The following is an 18,115-nucleotide window of genomic DNA, read 5'->3' on the forward strand; positions in this document are numbered from 1 at the left end:
TTTTATTATAGCGCGGGGACAGGACGCGTGGGCAAAAAGACCTGCACTGTGATTGTGAGGAGTGACTGATCATATAGGGTCTTCTATCCTATGGAGGTGAAGGGGACATTAGGGCTCCAGGAAACTGAGTTTATAGGTTCCTGGAGGTCTATTATTAAGATTGTGTTTTTCTTGTAAATCATTAAGACATTACAAACTGTAGTGGAGTTTCAAGTCCTATATGACTGTGATCTTTATCAGTTGACCATTTATTTTTCCTTTGCCTTGTTCTTAGGCAGTTACTAGTGCCTGAGGAATATCTGATATATATATATTATATCCCATCTTAAGTTGGGGGGTGCAGGTCGTGAGGTTTCAGCTCATGTTTTGCCCTCGGTTTGCCTTTTGCTTTCTCATCAGAGTGAAGAAAGGATCCTCAGAACTACGGAGGGAAATAAAATAGGACAGGTAGGATTGGTCCAGATTATAGATAACCGTACAGAAACCATTCTGCTGGTAATGATGAAAGGAAAGAATAAAACCTGATTTAGAAAGTTGATTAATCTGTAATAATAAGTATGAGGAGATGCTTTTGAATTTTACAACTGGCAGGCCCTTAGAGAAAAGTTAACAGACGTATGTGTAACGAGTCAATTCTCTAATCCAGTCCCCCTTGCTCTAAAGCTAACTGAAGCCCAGAGGGGTCACTTGATTTTCCTAATGTCACACAGCTTTAGGAGCAGGATACCAAAGTTAAGAACTCAAGAAATTCAGGACTCATGGATTGAGCATAAAATGGTGCCAAAGAAAGTGTAGGATGGGAAGCAAGGCTACGACATAAATCAGCACATTTGCCAGAGGGATTTCTGTTTGAAACGGTCTATTTAAAATAATTAAGACAAACAACCAAAACCCCTTTTAACTCTGCTGCCGCAGCTTAGCCCAGTACCTTTGCAAATATGTTGCTACATATAGATGTTGCTGTCAATAAAGAAACACAAATTACAGAAAAAAGGAAATTACATTTTAAAAGGTAGGTTTTCAAAAAACCATACGGGAGAGGGTAACAGAAAAGGACAGACTTTCCTGAAAACAGAAGCGGCCTGCTACAATCTTCCCTCTACCTTACGTTAATAATCCTTTTATTCGGTATTTACTATCAGGGACATAATTGACATCTATTTGTTTGAAACGCGTTTGGTGCTGGGACTAGCTTCAAAGATACTAACAACAAATTAAAGAAATTCCTACGGCGACCAAAATGGTAACTGATTCGGGGTAAAACTAGGAAAAAGATTCGACTAGGCGGCGTGACACCGGTGGCCACGAAAGCAAGCGCGGGTATTTAAAAATATGTAAGAGGAAGAAAAACGTTTCCCCAGTAGGCCCACCTTGGGCTCGAAGAGTCGGAGCGCAGGGAACGAAAACCACCGAGCGCACACGCGCCTGCCACGGGGACAGTGACCACCCCGTGGTCGCCAGTGGACAAGGTTACACGCTAACGTGGCGGCACCCTCCGGCACCGCCAGGCAGGCGGATCCCGGCTGCCAGAGACTATCACCCCGGACTCCGCGCGAATACGCGCGCCCGGCCGCCACAGCGGGGTGGAGCGAAAGGCATCGCGGGACTTGTAGTTTCACCCAGCCCCGCCCCAGCAGCTCTTTGGAGACGGCGAGATTCTGTTTTATGTAAATGACCCGCCGGTGCCAGGCAGGCTTCCCTTCCCTCCCCCCACCTTCTCCTGCGAGAGTTTGAAAATTCCCGCGGAGCCGGCGCCTAGGCCCGAAAGACTCGCGAGAACTGAGGTCTCCGAGCCGCGATCTCCTTTCCGGCCGCTGCCCTCCCTCCGCGCCCTCCCTCCGCGCCCCGCCCCTCCCCACCCCTCCCCCGCTTATAAGGCTGGGTCGGTGCGCCCGGGGGAATGCTTAAAGCAGGCTCGGCGCCGTCTGGGTGTGGGAGGCAGAGTCGCGGGAGGGAGGACCCGGAACCGCGGCGCAGGCAGCGGCGGCGTCGGAGTCGCCGATCTGTGCGCCGACCTGCAGCCGGCGGAGGTGCCCCGGGCGCTGTGGGTCTGCGGCGGCCGGCGAGGTCGCGGGCGGAGGCTGGAGGTGTGGCGGCAGCAGCGGCGGCGGCGTGCGCGCCCTGCCTGTGGCGGCCGTGTCTCCCGGGAGATGCTGTGACGGACCCGCGCGGGAGGAGCTCGCGTGCGGCCTTGCGACCCCTGCACTCAGCGGTCGGGGCGGTCAGCCGCCCGCCCTGCGCAGGTAGGGGAAGGGTGGGCGCTCGAGGGCGGGTCCGCGCGGCCTGGGCCGCAGGGCCGCGGGCCTCCACGCGCGGGGCCGGGGACCGGGGGCCGGGGCGCGCGGCGCGGGGTCGGGGGCCGGCGGCCGTGCTCGAGGGGCCGGGCGGGCGGGCGGACGCGGTTGGCGGCGGGGGTGGCGCGCTCAGGGGGGCCCCCGGGTAGAGGATTACATAACCCCCGACCGGCGGCACATGGCGGCGGAGAGGCGTTGCGGGATCCGCCTTCCGCGCCGTCGGCCCGGCCCGCACGTCGCGCGGGGCGGCCGGGCCCGCGGCGTGCCCTGGGCGCCGTGCTCCGGGGCGGTGGAGACCTTGGCCGGCCTGGCGCCGGGCGAGCCTGCTGGGCCGTGGAGCCGGTCTTCCGTCGGCGTGTGCTCCACATGCTCCTGGGCCTGGCTCGGGTGAGTCCGCGTCACGGGAGGGGTCGGGCTCGGGATTGGAGAGTGCGACGAATTGGTCAGCACGTCTTGGGGTGGCTGTTAATTCGCCTTCCCGGTCCCTCCCGGAATTTGAGGGCGATCACTTTTGTTACTAGTTGAGTGCTGGGCTGTGGGGGGGGTTAGTTTGTTCTCAGCGCCAAAGAGGTCCATGCTCGCTGTTACCTTTTTTCAAATTGGCCGTTTGAGAAGTATTTGGGAGAACCTGGACCCTTTAGGATAAAATATAGACCTCTTGGAAACTTTAAGCTTCAGTTTATTCTCAAAATATCCTAAAGAGTCAGTAGATTTTAAGAACCTTTCGTGAGCTTTGACCGACTTGGTCAGAGACCAGGGAATGACAAGCCCAGTTCAAGTTAATGCTGGAGGGATGCTCCAAGTGCGTTAAACGCTATGGGAAGTGTGCATTCTCTTCATAACTGTAATTTTTTATTCTGTTTTTCAGTAACCTATGAAAGTGTCACCAGGTCGCAAAACAGCCAAAATTATTTTAAAATAAAATTTTAAAAGATTGTTCTGTAGCAATTTGGGGATGGACACATCTTGATTTAAGAGGAAATAGAACATTGTTCCTTTCTCTCCTGCTGACCATGAAAATTTTCAGCACCTCCTAATTTTTGTTCAGAACGAAGTCTAATTCTCCTAGGGTTAGGTCAACAGTCTCCACGAGAAGTCTCTTCTGTCCATACTCAACTACTCACAAATTTATGCTTTGCCTACCTAATCCAGAATCTTCCCCATGCCTGGGTCCATTTTTCTTGAAGATGTACTTTGGTGTTCCTTTGCTCATGGCCTTCAGCCTGGAGCGCCATCCCTGCTTTATTCAAGTTATGAAATTTCAAATCCTCCTCAGCTTAAATGCCATGTTTTCTAGTCATTCTTCCATTTCCTTTTATCCCACATTATTTATACCACTGTTGTAGCATTTATTTGTGTCTGATATTCTAAGGGTTGATTACGTATCTCCTTCTAGAAGGTAAACTCTTTGAGATCAGAAAGTGGGTCATCTTCGTGCCCTTGCATTCCCTGCCCAGCACAATGTTTTAAAAGTACTTGGAGATTAATAAATGTTTGAATTAAGTTTGAAAGAGCAGCTACTAAAAGGCTGGAAGTTTCCGAGTCCCCTGACAGCTTACATGTGCATCATAATTCTTAGTCTTTTTAAGAGTCACAAAAAAAGTAAAAATGCGTATAAAATATTCTGTAGAAATGTTTGTTCAATGTTGTTACAATATAGTTATTGAACAACTAGGTGAGGTTTTATTTACTGTGGTGGAATTCAGCTGCTTTCGAGGATGTGTGTAATTTCCCACAGAACTGATTCGTGGTATTCTGTGTTACAAAATCTTTCCTAGTAGTTTTGTGAATTTTGTTTTGCATCTTAGTACTGAGACAATATATATTTAAAAATAAGTTGGACCCAAAACTGGCCAATATTGAGATTTTTCTTTTTAATAGACTTTATTTTTTAGAGCCATTTTAGGCTCACGGCAGTTGAGTGGTGGGTACAGAGAGCTCTAGTATACACTTTCTACGCTCCCACTCATGCATAGCTTCCCCCCATTATCAACATTCCCCACTAGAGAAGAATATTTGTTACAAATGTTGAACCTACATGGACACATCATTATCACCAAAGTCCATAGTTTACATTAGGGTTCAGTCTTGGTGATGTGTATTCTGTGGGTTTGGACAGATGTATAATGATACATATCTACCATTATAGTCTTATCAGAGTACTTTCACTGCCCTAGAAATCCTCTGTGCTCTGCCTAATCATCCCTTGCTTACTGCTAACCCCTGGCAACCACTGATCTTACTGTCTCCATAGTTTTGCTTTTTCCAGAATTGTCATGTAGTTGGAATCATGCAGTATGTAACCTTTTCAAATTGGCTTTTTTCACTTAGTTATAATTCTAATTCCTCCATGTTCTTTCATGGCTTAATAGTTCATTTCTTTAAAGTTTCTGTTTGTTTGTTTTAAGTAATCTCTATGCCCAATGTCAGGACCCTGAGATCAAGACACATGCTCTACTGTCTGAGCCAGCCAGGGGCCCCTCGCTCATTTCTTTTTAGAGTTGAGTAAGTATTACATTGCCCAGACGCTCTACCATTTATTTAGCCACTCACTTACAGAAGGACATGTTAGTTGTTCACAGATTTTAATAGTTATGAGGAAAAGCTGTGATAAGATCTATGTGCCGTTTTTTGTGTGGACATATTTTCAGCTCCTTTGGGTAAACACCAAAGAGTGTGATTGCTGGATTGTATGGTAAGAATATGTTTAGTTCTGAAAGAAACTGCCAACTATCTTCCAGAGTGGCTGTACCATTTTGGATTCCCATCAGCAGTGAAGGAGGGTTCCCGTTGCTCCACATCCTCACCAGCATTTGGTGGTGTCAGTGTTCCGGATTTGGGCCGTTCTAAAAGGTGTGCAGTGGTGTCTCATTGCTTTGATAATGCATTTCTCTGATGACATATGAAATGGAGCTTCTTCTCACGTGCTTATTTGCTATCTGTGTATCCTCTTAGTGTTTGCTAAGGTCTTTGACCATTTTTTAATTGGGTTGTTTGTCTTCTTGTTGACTTTTAAGAATATTGAGTTTTTAAAAATTGATTTTATTGTTTAACATGTCTATTTCTGTTCCCTGTTAGTAGTATCTTTGCTGTCCTAATTTACCATGTTTTGGATCTTTTAGTTGCAAGGCATTGTGACTCTGGAATTCACAGGAACAAGACATGATTTTTGCTTTTTAGGAATTAATACTAAAGGGGGGAAGACAGGCAAACCCAAGTAACAAGTTTCAAAAATAATATTTATGATTGCTAACCTAAAGGTGGAAAGGAGTGAGCTCAGAGATAAGATTAAGTGGGAAAAGATTGGTCTACCCAGGCCACACTGGGAATTTAGTCTTTGATGGATGGGGTTTTGGCAGATAGAGATGAAAGGGGGAACAGCATAAAAGAATTTTAAGTGCTGGGCAGTAACAAACTGATGATGGTTTTGGGAGACAGACTAGAGATAGTCTGGAGCTGCCATTCATTGCCTGCGGCTGAGGATGTTGGTTTTTATATGAGGTAGGGAATCATTGGAGGGTTTTGAGAAGGGAGTGACATAATCCATCTGTGCTTTATCAAGAAGATGAACAATATTTTTATTTCATTGGCAACCAGCACAGTGTCCTGCTCTGCCTACCTAGACCTTGAGAAGAAATTGAAACTTTCAGAGGTTGCTGATGTTGGCATGTCATAAAGGCTGGAACTCTACTTAATTTTGTATAAAACTGAGCAGAGCTGCTTAATGTATATTTGTGAACATACATGTCTATATGAGATGTTCTTTCCAATAGTATAATTTTTCAGAAGTTCTTTTCAGTGTGCTTAAAATGTTAAAATTCATAACTGTAAATTGTGATTTGAAAGGTCTTGAAGCCAATTTTGCCCTGTGGATTCAAAGGCTAACTTGTGAATTTGAAAAACTTTCTCTTTCATTCACTGAACACTTTTTTAACTCTTTTGTGCCAGGCACCATGATAAGCTAAGAGTTGGAGAGAGAGGTATTCACATTTTCTAGAAGCTTGGGTGTGACACGAAGACAGAGTAGGAAAGTACAACATTACATGTACTAGTAAGTGGTAGAACCTGGACTTAGAGCCATTTTAATTCGAAGTTCGTGCTTTTTCTAGTACTCTGGATGGAACCTGCGATTATTGTTCGACTTGCTGTTTCTCAGACATTTAGAGTTTTGAGAAGTTCTTTTTCCTCTTGAAAAAGGAACAGTTTGCGAACACTGCTCTAATTCTGGTGGAACTAAAGGGGTCAATTCCTTTAGTTATGTAGAAGCTAAGTCTAATTAACTTGCAGGACCAAGAAATGAATTATAATTATTATCCTAATCCTAAGAAACAATTGAATAAAGAGGAGAGATGGGGAGATGAACACAGAGGAGCACTTATGAGGAAGCTATGGTTTCAGCATTTCATTTTTGTGCATCAAGCATTTTACCATATGATAAGCATTTAGTATTGGTTGAATGAATTAAGAAATAGACTAAGAATTAATAAACTGATTATCCGTGGAATGTGAGAGGTTAAACAGGATCACTAACGAAGTTAGCAGCTTCAAGGATTCAAAGTTCTAGAGTCTTTAAGTTTAATTTTTAAGTTTCTAAGGATAGCACTAACTTAACATCGTTATAATGTTAACCTTTTGTGGAAATACTGGTCACAGGACACTGTGTACCTGGGGTTGCTATAAAGAAGCAACTATTGGGCGTGCTTGGAGGCATGGTGTTGACGTGGCTGCAAACTGTCTTGTTACCGGTCTGAGGTGGAAGGCATCAGCTAGAGCAGAAGCGACAGAGCTTTGGAGATGGATGGCTGCACCCTGGATATACCTGTTCAGAAGTCTCTGTGTTGTGGACTTGTGACTGGGCCTAGCAGAGAGAAAATCATGGATCAATTTAGGACAAGTACTTTTATAGAGAAGTTGGACCACAAGTGTGCCTGAGAACCGGATAGTGGACCCCTTCCCCAGAAGACCAGCACAACCCGCCCCCAACCACATACACCATGTCTACTGACCACAGAGTGCTGCAGAGCTTCAGCTCCAGTGGAAACAGCATCAGGTCTCTTTTAACAAGCAGACCAGAGCACACCTAGTTAAAACTTGCCACACACTGCCCACTGCAGGCAAGGAGGTACTCTGCAGAGGACTAACCTGAGGGAAAGCACAGTGCACGCAGCATACACCAGGACACTGCCTGAAGTGCCAGGCCCTGGATGGTATATGACCTCTTAATAAAACCATTACTCTCGGGAAGAAGAAACATAACAGGCCTTCCTAACACACTGAAGACAGAGACTTAGACAGAATGCCAAGATGGAGGAATTGATTCCAAAAGAAAGAACAAGAAAAGGTCACGGCCATGGATCTAATTGAAACAGAAGTACTATGCCTGAGCCAGAATTTAAAGCAACAATCATAAGGATACTAGCTGGGCTTGAGAAAAGCATAGAAGACACCAGGGAGTCCTTTACTACAGAGATAAAAGACCTAAAAACTGTTCAGGCCACAATGAAAAATTCAATAACTGAGACTTGAAATTGACTGGATATAATGACAAGGACGGAAGAAACAGGAACGAATAAGTGACATAGAAGATAAAATTATGGAAAATAATGAAGCTGAAAATAACAGGAAAAGAAAAATTTTAGATCATGAATGTAGACTTAGGGAACTTGTGACTCCATAAAGCATGATAACATTCCTATCATAGGAGTCTCAGAAGAAGAAGAGAGGGCAAAGGGGGCAGACGTTTGAAGAAATTATAGCCGAAAACTTTTCTAATCTGGGGAAGGAAACACATCCAAATCCAGGAGGCACAGAGAACTCCCATCAGAATCAATAAAAGTGGGCCAATGCAAAGGCATATTGTAGTTAAATTTGCAAGATACAAGAAAAAGTTCTAAAAGCAGCAAGAGAAAAGATGCCTCTAACTTCCAAGGGGAGACATACCAAATTAGCAGCAGATCTCACCACAAAAACTTGGTAGGCCAGAAGGGAGTGGCATTGATATGTTCAACCTACTGATTGGGAAAAATAGACAGCCAGGAACACTCTATCCAGCAAGGCTGTCATTCAGAATAGGAGGGAGAAGGAATTTCCCAGACAAAGAAATACTAAAGGAGTTCGTGACCACTGAACCAGCCCTGCAAGAAATATTAAAGGGGACTCTGAGTGGAAAAGACCAAAAGCAACGAAGACTAGAAAGGAGCAGAAAATCTCCAGAAACAGACTTAACAAGTAATACAGTGGTACTAAATTCATATCTATCAATAATTACTCTGAATGTAAATGGGCTAAATTCTCCAAAGGACATAGGGTGTCAGGATGGATAAAAAAATAAGACCCATGTATATGCTGCCTGCAAGAGACTCATTTTAGACCTAAAGAGACCTGCAGATTGAAAGCGAGGGGATGGAGAACCATTTATCATTGCTAATGGACATCAAAAGAAAGCTGGATTAGCCATCCTTATATCAGACAAACTAGATTTTAAACCAAAGACTGTAACAAGAGGTGAAGAAGGGTACTATATCATAATAAAGGGTTCTATCCAGCAAGAAAATCTAAAAATTGTCAATATTTATGCCCCCAACTTGGGAGCACCCAAATATTTAAAACAATTCATAACAAACATAAAGGAACTCAATGATAAAAATACAGTAATACATAAAAATACAGTAATAGTAGGGGACTTTAATACCCCACTTACAGCAATGGACAGATCTTCAAAGCAGAAAATCAACAAGGAAACAATGGCTCTGAATGACACTGGACCAGATGGACTTAACAGATATATTCAGAACATTTCATCCTAAAGCAGCAGAATACACATTCTTTTCAAGTGTGCGTGGGACCTTCTCCAGAATAGATCACATGCTAGGTCACAAATCATGCCTCAACAAGTACGAAAAGATTGAAATCAGGGGTGCCTGGCGGGCTCAGTCGGTTAAGCATCCGACTTTTGATCTCAGCTCAGGTCTTGATCTCAGGGTTTTGAGATCAAGCCCTGCACTGGGCGTGGAGCCTGCTTAAGATTCTCCCTTTCCCTCTGCCCCTCAACCCCCACTTGTGCTCTCTCTCTCCCTCTCTTTCTCAAAAAAAAAAAAAAATTGAGATCATACCATGGGTATTGTCCATCACAATGCTGTTTGTCTCCCCCCCCTTTTTTTTTTTTTAAAGTAGGCTCCACACCCAACATGGGGTTTAAACTCACGACCCTGAGATCAAGAGGCACACCGACTGAGACAGCCAGGCACCTCTCCAATCACAGCACTATGAAACTTGAAGAAAACCACAAGAAAAAAACTGGAGAGACCACAAATACATGGAGGTTAAAGAACATCTTACTAAAGAATGAATGGGTCAGCCAGGAAGTTAAAGAAGAAATAAAAAAAATACGTGGATACAGTGTATACTTGGAACCTCTACACTTGAAAACATAAAAGGGTCGTTTACCCCACAGTCCATACAGCTCTGGGTTCTATTTCTGATGGGTTAATGCAACAGATATTCATTTGTTGAATTTGTTTTGACATAATGTAACAGTAGTAATAAAATTCTACCCCCTGGTAAATTCAAAATAGCAAATGTTTCACACAACATTCTACTTTCTTTATTTTAGGAGGTTCTACCCCAGACGTGGGGCTAGAACTCATGACTCCAGACTCAAGAGTCGCATGTTCTAGTGACTGAGCCAGCCAGGCGCCCTTACATCCTTTTGTTTTAGATTAATTTTGGATTTATAAATTTTACCTTTAAGGTTTTCCCTCAAATTAGGCTGCTCTTTTACAATTTAAAAATTCTTAAATTTTGGAATTTAGTGATTAAGTCAAATGGCTCTGTGCACCCTCCGAGATCATGATTCTTGTCCCTTGAGTTTTCTCTTTCTAGACCATTGAGTAACCCCCGCCCCAAAAGCTTTTTTATTTCCATATGTCAGTTTTCATCTTCAACATCATTATCTTTTGGGGTTAGCCATTGAAGCAGGTTATTTTTCCCCCTCAAAAAACAGTGTTGTATGCTGCGCTTCTCAGAATGATAGTACCAGGGATACAAAGATGAGGCAGGGTGCCCGAAACTATAGGACAGACATGGTGTCAGTTTTACCTGAAGATTTAAAGTCTAATTAATTCCCAGTACATAGAAGTTGCTGCATAGATTATAGCTTCCTTCTCCTCACCACTCATTTTGGGGTAGGGGATGCTTTCAGATTTTTAATCCATCTGTAATTTCCCATTCCTTTTTTTTTTTTTTTTTAGATTATTTATTTATTTGCGAGAGAGAGAGAGAGCGCACATGAGAGGGGGGAGGGTCAGAGGGAGAAGCAGACTCCCTGCCGAGCAGGGAGCCCAATGCGGGACTCGATCCAGGGACTCCAGGATCATGACCTGAGCCGAAGGCAGTGGCTTAACCAAGTGAGCCACCCAGGTGCCCTATAATTTCCCATTTCTGTATCATACTGAGGAAGAGTTTTTTTTCTTCCCAGCAGGGGTGGCTACATTATCCCAGAACATTATTAAAAGTTCGTAATTTTCCATCTGGTATCATTTTCATAGCGATTTGAAATGTAATTTTTGTCATAAGTGGAATAGTTAATTCTCTGGTCTCTTGCTGTCATTGATCTATTTCTAAATACTATGTTGATTTTTTTTAAGTCTTCCTAAAGAACCAGCTTTTTGTTTTATTATTTTTAACTATGATTTTTGTTTTGTTTCATTAAATTCAGTTGTTTTATTTTTTTTTTAAGATTTTATTTATTTATTTGAGACAGAGAGAATGAGAGAGACAGAGAGCACATGAGAGGGGGGAGGGCCAGAGGGAGAAGCAGACTCCCCGCCGAGCAGGGAGCCCGATGCAGGACTCGATCCCGGGACTCCAGGATCATGACCTGAGCCGAAGGCAGTCGCTTAACCAACTGAGCCACCCAGGCGCCCTAAATTCAGTTCTTTTATTTTTTCTGTTGATGGTGGGTTTGTTCCTTTTCTAGTTTCTTAAGGTGGAAGCTTAGGTTACTGACAGGAGATCTTATGGATGTTTAGTGCTATGAATTTCCCTCTAAGCACTGCTTTAAGCTGTATCACACAAATTTTGGTATGTCATATTTTCATTTTCATTCAGTTCAAAATACTCTTCTTCCTGAAGGAACTTCTTTAACGTTCCTTGTACTGCATACCTGCTGGTGACCATCTTTTTCAGCTCTTGTATGTCTGAAAGTTATTTGGCCTTCATTTTTAAGTGATTTTCACAGGGTATGGAATTCTAGGTTGACACCTTTTTTTTCTTTCATAACTTAAAATATATTCCACTGTCTTCTGGCTTGCATTGTTTTCCACGAGAAGTCTCTTGTCATTCTTGTTCCTCTTTGCAGTATTATACTTTTAAGATTTTCTCTTTGTCCCTTGCATATGCTGTATTTTGTTCCAATTTTAGCATGTGTGCTGCTGAAGCGAGCACAAGTATGATGTATTTTGGTGGTGTTTCTTCATGTTTCTTGTGCTTGAGATTTATTGGCCTTTTTGATTTGTGGGTTTATAGTTCCATCAAATTTGGAAAATTTTGGCCATTAGTTTTTAAATATTTCTGTCCTTTTTTTTTTTTTTTTTTGAGATTGCTGCCCTATATTAGGGCACTTGATATTGTCCCATAGCTCACTGATGCTCTGGTCTTTTCCTTTCTGCCTCAGCCTTTTTTTTTCTTTGTGCTTCGTTTTAGATAGTTTCTACCGTGGGTATTTAGGTTCAGTAATACTTCTGGTGTCTGTGAATCCCATTCAGTATTTCTCATCTCTAGAAGTTTGATTTGGTCTTTTTTGTGTCTTCTGTGTCTTTTGTTAACATGCCTATGCTTTCCTCTATGTTCTTGGACATAGGGATTATAGCTAGAATAACTGATTTAATGTCCTCATCTAGTAATTCAAACTTCTATGTCATTTCTAGGTTTGTTTTTAATGGTTGTTTTTTTCTCCCCCTTATTTTGGGTCATATTTTTCACTTGTGCATGCCTGGCAACTTTTGATTGGATGTCAGATACTATGAATGTCACTTTCTTTAATACTGAATATTTTTGCATTCCTTTACATATTCTTAAGCTTTGTTCTGGGGTGCAGCTAAGTTATTTGAAAACAGCTTGATTCTTTTGAGGCTTGCTTTTTCAGACAAGACCAGAATGACCTTTAGAAAAGGGCTAATTTTGAGGCACCTAGGTGGCTCAGTCAGTTAAGCATCTGCCTTCAGCTCAGGTCATGATCCTAGGGTCCTGGGATCGAGCCCTGCATTGGGCTCCCTGCTCAGTGGGGAGTCTGCTTCTCCCTCTGCCTCTCCCTCTGGCTTGTGCTATCTCTCTCGCTTTCTCTTTCTCTGTCAAATAAATAAGTAAAATCTGTAAGAAAGAAGAAAAGGGCTGATTTTTTTTTCCCCACCACTGAAGCAGTCAACACCTTTCTGAGTACTCTACTCAGTGCCTCATGTGTTATGAGGTTTTTCCATTCTGGAGCTATTCCTGGGCTTGTGTAAGCTTTGGGGATTGTTTCTCCTCTGTTTTTCCAGTGATTCATTCCTTGGCTTCTGGTAGTTTCCTTTCATGCTTACACGGATCATATGAAGGTTCAGGGGACCCCACTGCAGATATCTGGAGCTCTTTTTGTATCTCAGACCTTCTATCTGATCATTATTCTACCTGAAGCATTCTATCTATAATCCTTTAGAACTCCCTTTAAGGGAGAGTTTATCTGTGGTAAACTCTGTTTTTGTTTTTTTCTAAAAACATGTTTCATATTTAAGGATAATTCCAGTGATACATAATTATATGTTGATAGCAATTTTTACTTAGAATTTTGAAGATATTCCAAACCTCTAGCTTCCACTGTTCTTGTTGAGAAGTCATTACTTTTTATTTATTCTACTTAGGATTCACTGTTCCTCCTGATTCCAGAGAATTGGTATGACTGTGGATCTGGGAAATGCCTTTTAGAATATTGATTCTTTTTTTTTTTAATAGATTTTATTTCTTTGTCAGAGTGCACACAAGCAGGGGGAGCGGCAGACAGAGGGAGAAGCAAGCTCCCTGCTGAGCAAGGACTTGATGTGGGACTTGATCCCAGAACCCTGGGATCATGACCTGAGCCGAAGGCAGACACTTAACGGACTGAGCCACCCAGGCATCCCTCGAATATTGCTTCTTTCTTACTATTTAGTGTTATATTTTGAGGGATTCTGAATAAACATGTTAGGTTTTTTCCCTCTCTTGCCTATAACTTTTTATTTTAAGTTGTTATTTTTAAGTAATCTTACACCCAATGTGGGGTGTGAACTCACAACCCTGAGATCAAGAGTCAGATGATGACTGAGCCAGCCAGGCACCCCTCTTGCCTATAACTTTCAATTACTTATTTCTTTGTCTCTCTGTCCTGCATCCTGGAAGAGTTTTGGGGTTCTCTTTCTCTTTCTAGTATGCAGTATTACCTATTTTTTGAGTTTGTTTTTGTTGACTCTAAGTAGGTACAAGAGAACTATTTGTTGAGACAAAAGAATATTTGTAAGTTATAAAGAATCATGGGGCAGTGAATACCGTCTACTCAACATCAAGTTTTAGAAAAAGAACATTACCATTACCTTGGAGTCCTTCTATATTCCTCTCCATTCCAGCCCGTTTCCTTCTTCTCAAAGTAACTACTATTACGGGTTTTGTGTTTATTGTTTCCTTGTTTTATTCATAGTTTTGCTACATATGTTTGTGTTTTTAAATATTTTCTTAGTTTCACAGCCTTTTAAACTTTATGTAAATGTAACCATTCTGCAGGTATTTTTTGCTCCTTTTATTATTTAGTATTATACTCTGACATTTGTCCATACTGTTGCATATGCTGCAATTCTCATTACTCCATTGAGGTCTTTTCCCCGTTGAGTTCTAAATTTTACTTATTTTTCATTCCAGAAGTTCTGTTATTTTTTTTTAAATCTACTTGACCATTTTTCATTATAATTTTTAAGGTTTCTTCCTCATTAGCAAGCTAAATCTTTGATTTATTTACCATATTAAACGTATTTTCTGTCTCTGATCATTTTCAATATCTGAAATCTTTGATAGATTGATTCTGCTGGCTGTTGATCATAGTATTCTTGTTACAGTTTGTTATTTTGACTGTGAGTCATTTTCTTTGAGAACTCTTTGCGATTCCAGAGAATATTTGGTGGTGTCTGTGGGTTATGTGGAGCATAACCAACCTGAGAATAATTTATAAAACATTCTTCCCTGAGTGTTGTCAGATAACATAGCTTGAATTGTGGCCACCAATTTGTATGAAGGGAAATACTCTTTTTCTAAGTAGACACTTCCAGTCATGGCCAAAACGGGCAGCATTATTGCTCCCTGTCCTGCACAATGGGTGTTTCACTGATTTTTATGCTGATGGTATAGCCTTATGGAGTTGAATGGCGTGGGGAGGAGGCCCGTCTTAGCTTGCCTTGGCTCTGTTAGTCCTTAGCTTTTTCTTCTGCTTCTGTGGATCTCAAGAGTCTCAAGACAAAATCAAGAGTCACCAGCACTGGATTTGGTAGCCAACCCTTGAGGCCAAAGCCAGCTTAGAGGTTTCCAAAATTCCTGCTGTCTCTTCATGTTTGGCTTTATCAGTTCATTCAAAAAAGTTTTTTAACCATCATTTTTGGTTGTTTACAATAGGAGAGTCATTCCAGGAATTTAATCTGCTATATATTGGAAGTGAAAGATAAATTTCAATTTTTTTTTCCCTCTATCCATTTAAAGACGCATCCCAGATGTGATTCCGGAGGTTACTCTGTGTTTGGACATTTTTTATGGGCTTTCTTCCCTTTTACTGTAGCAGTAATTTTTCTAAAATGCATCAGTTCTCCCTGTTTGTGTGTGAAGAGTTCTTTGAGAGTGGGTCAGGCAATAAGATTAATTGCATTGAACCAGTTTTCAAACAAGCTAGGGAATCATGTATATCCTTAGGACATCTGGCTTAATAAATTTACACTCTCCTAAAGCTGTTGGGAAATATATTTTTAGGTGGGAATACCTCAGACCCAGAAGCACATAAAACGGGTTTTATAATCAGATTTTAGTTTTAGCTTATTTACTTTTGTGTGCTGGCTAGAGATAATCAAGTATATTATAGTACAAATATATCATAATAATGTTATCTTTTAAAAATACTTACAGTGAAAGTATGCGAGGCTTAACAGCAAAAGTGACTAGTGGTCTTCTGCCCTTGCCAGAAGTGAGTCTTCAGGCCCTGGAAGATGAAGTCACAGTGGAATCTGTGCTTCATGGAAAGATTGCTGCAGGTACAGTAATGTTGCTGAAAACTTACTGATTCGATTGATTTGTAAGCTAGTAATGAGCATGTATTGTAATTTCCTTTAATGTGGGAGAAAAAAAGAATAGTTATAGTGGTCTTATATAACTATAAAACATCTACAACTACTTATATAATAACATCTGTATACTCTCGAACACATTTTCAGTGAATCTTGGGGTGGTTATTGTTCATTTTTCCTTATTAAAAATACTGTATACTTTGTATCTTTTAGTGTTGGATATTTATATTTAGGAAGTAGAAATAATACACAGCTGTTTTTTTTTTTAAGAGAGGGAGTGAGTGTGTGGGCATGCACCAGCCAAGGGGCGGGGGAGGGAGGAGCAGAGAGAGAGGGAGAGAGAGAGAGTCTCAAGCAGGCTCCGCACCCAGTGCAGAGCCAGATGCAGGGCTCCATCACACGACCGTGAGATCTTTACTGAGCCGAAATCAAGAGTTGGACGCTCAACCAGCTGAGCCACCCAGGTGCCCCTGTTATTTCTTTATAATCAGTAAGTTTTATTGGTGAGGAGTATGGATTAGAACCTAAATAGTCATTATGAGTAGAAAAATCTGATTGTAGGGCCCTGGGTAATACAAAATATTCAGAAAGTCTTGTTTCTTAATTCCACTAATGTGAACAAGATTTTAATATATAGTTTGATTATATAATGCAGCAGAAAACCATACCAGAGTAGCCATTAAATTGTGGATTTCAGTCAAGTGAAAGATCTTACAGGACATTTCTGAAAATGAATTCACAGTCATCCATCCTAGCAGGTAGACAGCAAAACTTACCAGTCATTTAAGTAGTAACAGTGCTTAGGCAGGCACTGTAACAACTTTTCATTGAGGTAGTAGACCCTCATTGTTCTGTGTGGCTAAGAATCAAATATCCCAGTTACACAGATAACAAGTGGTGAAAGTGATCTTTGAATCCGGCATGTTTGGGGTCTCCTTTGTGCCGTGCTATTTCCTTAAACTAGGTAGCCTCCCTTAGCTACAACGAGATATAGCCAACTGTGTACTTAGATGCATGGTAGACATCACAAATTGAAAAGTTACCACCATTCATCTAGCCGCTCAAGGGAAAATTCGAGTATGTTCTTGATTCTGGTTTTACTTACCTCCCCACATCTTATTCATCAATAAGCAAATCCTTTTAGTCCTGCTCTAAGATGACTCTCCAGTCAATCCAGTTCTGTTTATTCACAGCCACTGACCAGGCAGAGGGTATTCTCTCCGCATGTGGATCCTGTGCTCCCCCTTATTGTCCATTTTCTGCTTAGCAGCTAGAGTAATATATAACAACATAAATCAGATTGCTTAAAAACCTCCAGTTACTTTATATTTTGTACATAATAAAATCCAAACATGACTAGTAAGGGGTCAAGAAGTGCTTCTGGTATTTTCTATTGTTATACTAGTTATGTCTTCTCAGAGTTTGAACTCTTCGGGAATAGAATCATGTGTTCCATTTTATGAGCCCCGGAGCACCTGGTTTAATTGTTGAGGTATGACACAGTGTAAGTGTGAATTTTGGAGTTAGACTTGTGATGCACTTCTGGTTCTGGTATCTGTAGGCATACATTTATTTTTTTTTAAGATTTTACTTATTTATTAGAGCACGAGCAGGGTGGGTGGAAGAGGCAGAGGGAGAAGCAGACTCCCTGTGGAGCAGGGAGCCTGATGTGGGGCTCGATCCCAGGACCCTGAGATCATGACCTGAGCTGAAGGCAGACGCTTAACAAACTGAGCCACCCAGGTACCCCTGTAGCCGTTCATCTGTGAGCAAGTTATTTAACTGTATGAAAGTTAACTAAACTTACCTCTGTGTTGTCTTTGTTGAGGTGTGACAAGGAATAAATGAGATAATCTGTTTTATAGCATATATAAAGGCACCCCATAGCATGCATAGTGACTTTACCGAATGGTTACTTTATTATTGAGGTCACAGTTGTTCAATATATTTCACTAATTTGGACCACTCTGTTCTATAAATGCTTAGATTTCCCTTTGGAGATAATACATAAAGTTATATATGTAATGAGCTACGTATTATATATGTAAAAGATCTAACTTGTATTTCGTTAGGTGGTGTACATACAGTATTAAAGTAAGCAACATTTTTGCTTTTTTTTTTTCCATTTTTCTTTCCTTTCTTCTAGGGAGAAGAGGACTTGCTTGCCTGGCTTGTGGTCAACATCTGGAGGTAGTGCACTCTCTAACAGGAGAGCGGTTGTCTGCGTATAGATTCAGTGCAGTCAATCAACAGCCTCCTGTGATCCTGGCGATGAAGGAATTCTCTTGGCAGAAGAGAGTTGGATTGTTAATTGGATTAGAAGAAGCGGAAGGGAGTGTTCTCTGTCTTTATGACCTTGGCGTGTCCAGAGTGGTTAAAGCAGTTGTTCTTCCTGGAAGGGTAGGTATTGGTTAAGGCCTGTGAGCTGCAGCTTTCAGAGCCGAGCCCCCCTGCTGAGGACACAGGTGTGTTCACTTTGTGAACGTTCAGTGAGCT

General features: G+C 41.8%; 2 protein-coding genes and 1 long non-coding RNA gene across 12 annotated transcripts in view; 2 read left to right on the top strand and 1 right to left on the bottom strand.

Annotated features, from left to right (window-relative positions):
- The window catches only part of CDC42BPA (CDC42 binding protein kinase alpha), a 727,403-nt gene that overhangs the window by 548,829 nt on the left and 160,459 nt on the right, over positions 1-18,115 (bottom strand). The window lies entirely within an intron of this gene.
- AHCTF1 (AT-hook containing transcription factor 1) overlaps positions 1,887-18,115 on the top strand; it is a 79,790-nt gene continuing 63,561 nt past the window's right edge. For 3 of the 8 annotated variants that reach the window (XM_081824447.1, XM_081824448.1, XM_081824450.1), the window contains exons 1-4: positions 1,890-2,243; positions 5,036-5,147; positions 15,462-15,586; positions 17,766-18,019. In XM_081824447.1, coding sequence (XP_081680573.1) covers positions 1,901-2,243; positions 5,036-5,147; positions 15,462-15,586; positions 17,766-18,019 — 834 coding nt within the window. In that variant the 5' untranslated portion in view covers positions 1,890-1,900. Of the gene's footprint in view, positions 2,244-5,035; positions 5,148-9,464; positions 9,616-10,569; positions 10,713-15,461; positions 15,587-17,765; positions 18,020-18,115 lie in introns of those variants that run through there. The other 5 variants (XR_014146383.1, XM_081824452.1, XM_081824454.1 and 2 more) reach the window with 5 other exon arrangements.
- Positions 10,728-12,284, top strand: LOC145722260 (uncharacterized). The gene is made up of 2 exons (XR_014146384.1): positions 10,728-10,989; positions 11,205-12,284. It is a non-coding gene; the product is annotated as an uncharacterized LOC145722260 (long non-coding RNA).

Source organism: Leptonychotes weddellii, chromosome 6, assembly GCF_054177405.1.
Source record: "Leptonychotes weddellii isolate Sample4059 chromosome 6, ASM5417740v2, whole genome shotgun sequence".
NCBI lineage: Eukaryota > Metazoa > Chordata > Mammalia > Carnivora > Phocidae > Leptonychotes > Leptonychotes weddellii.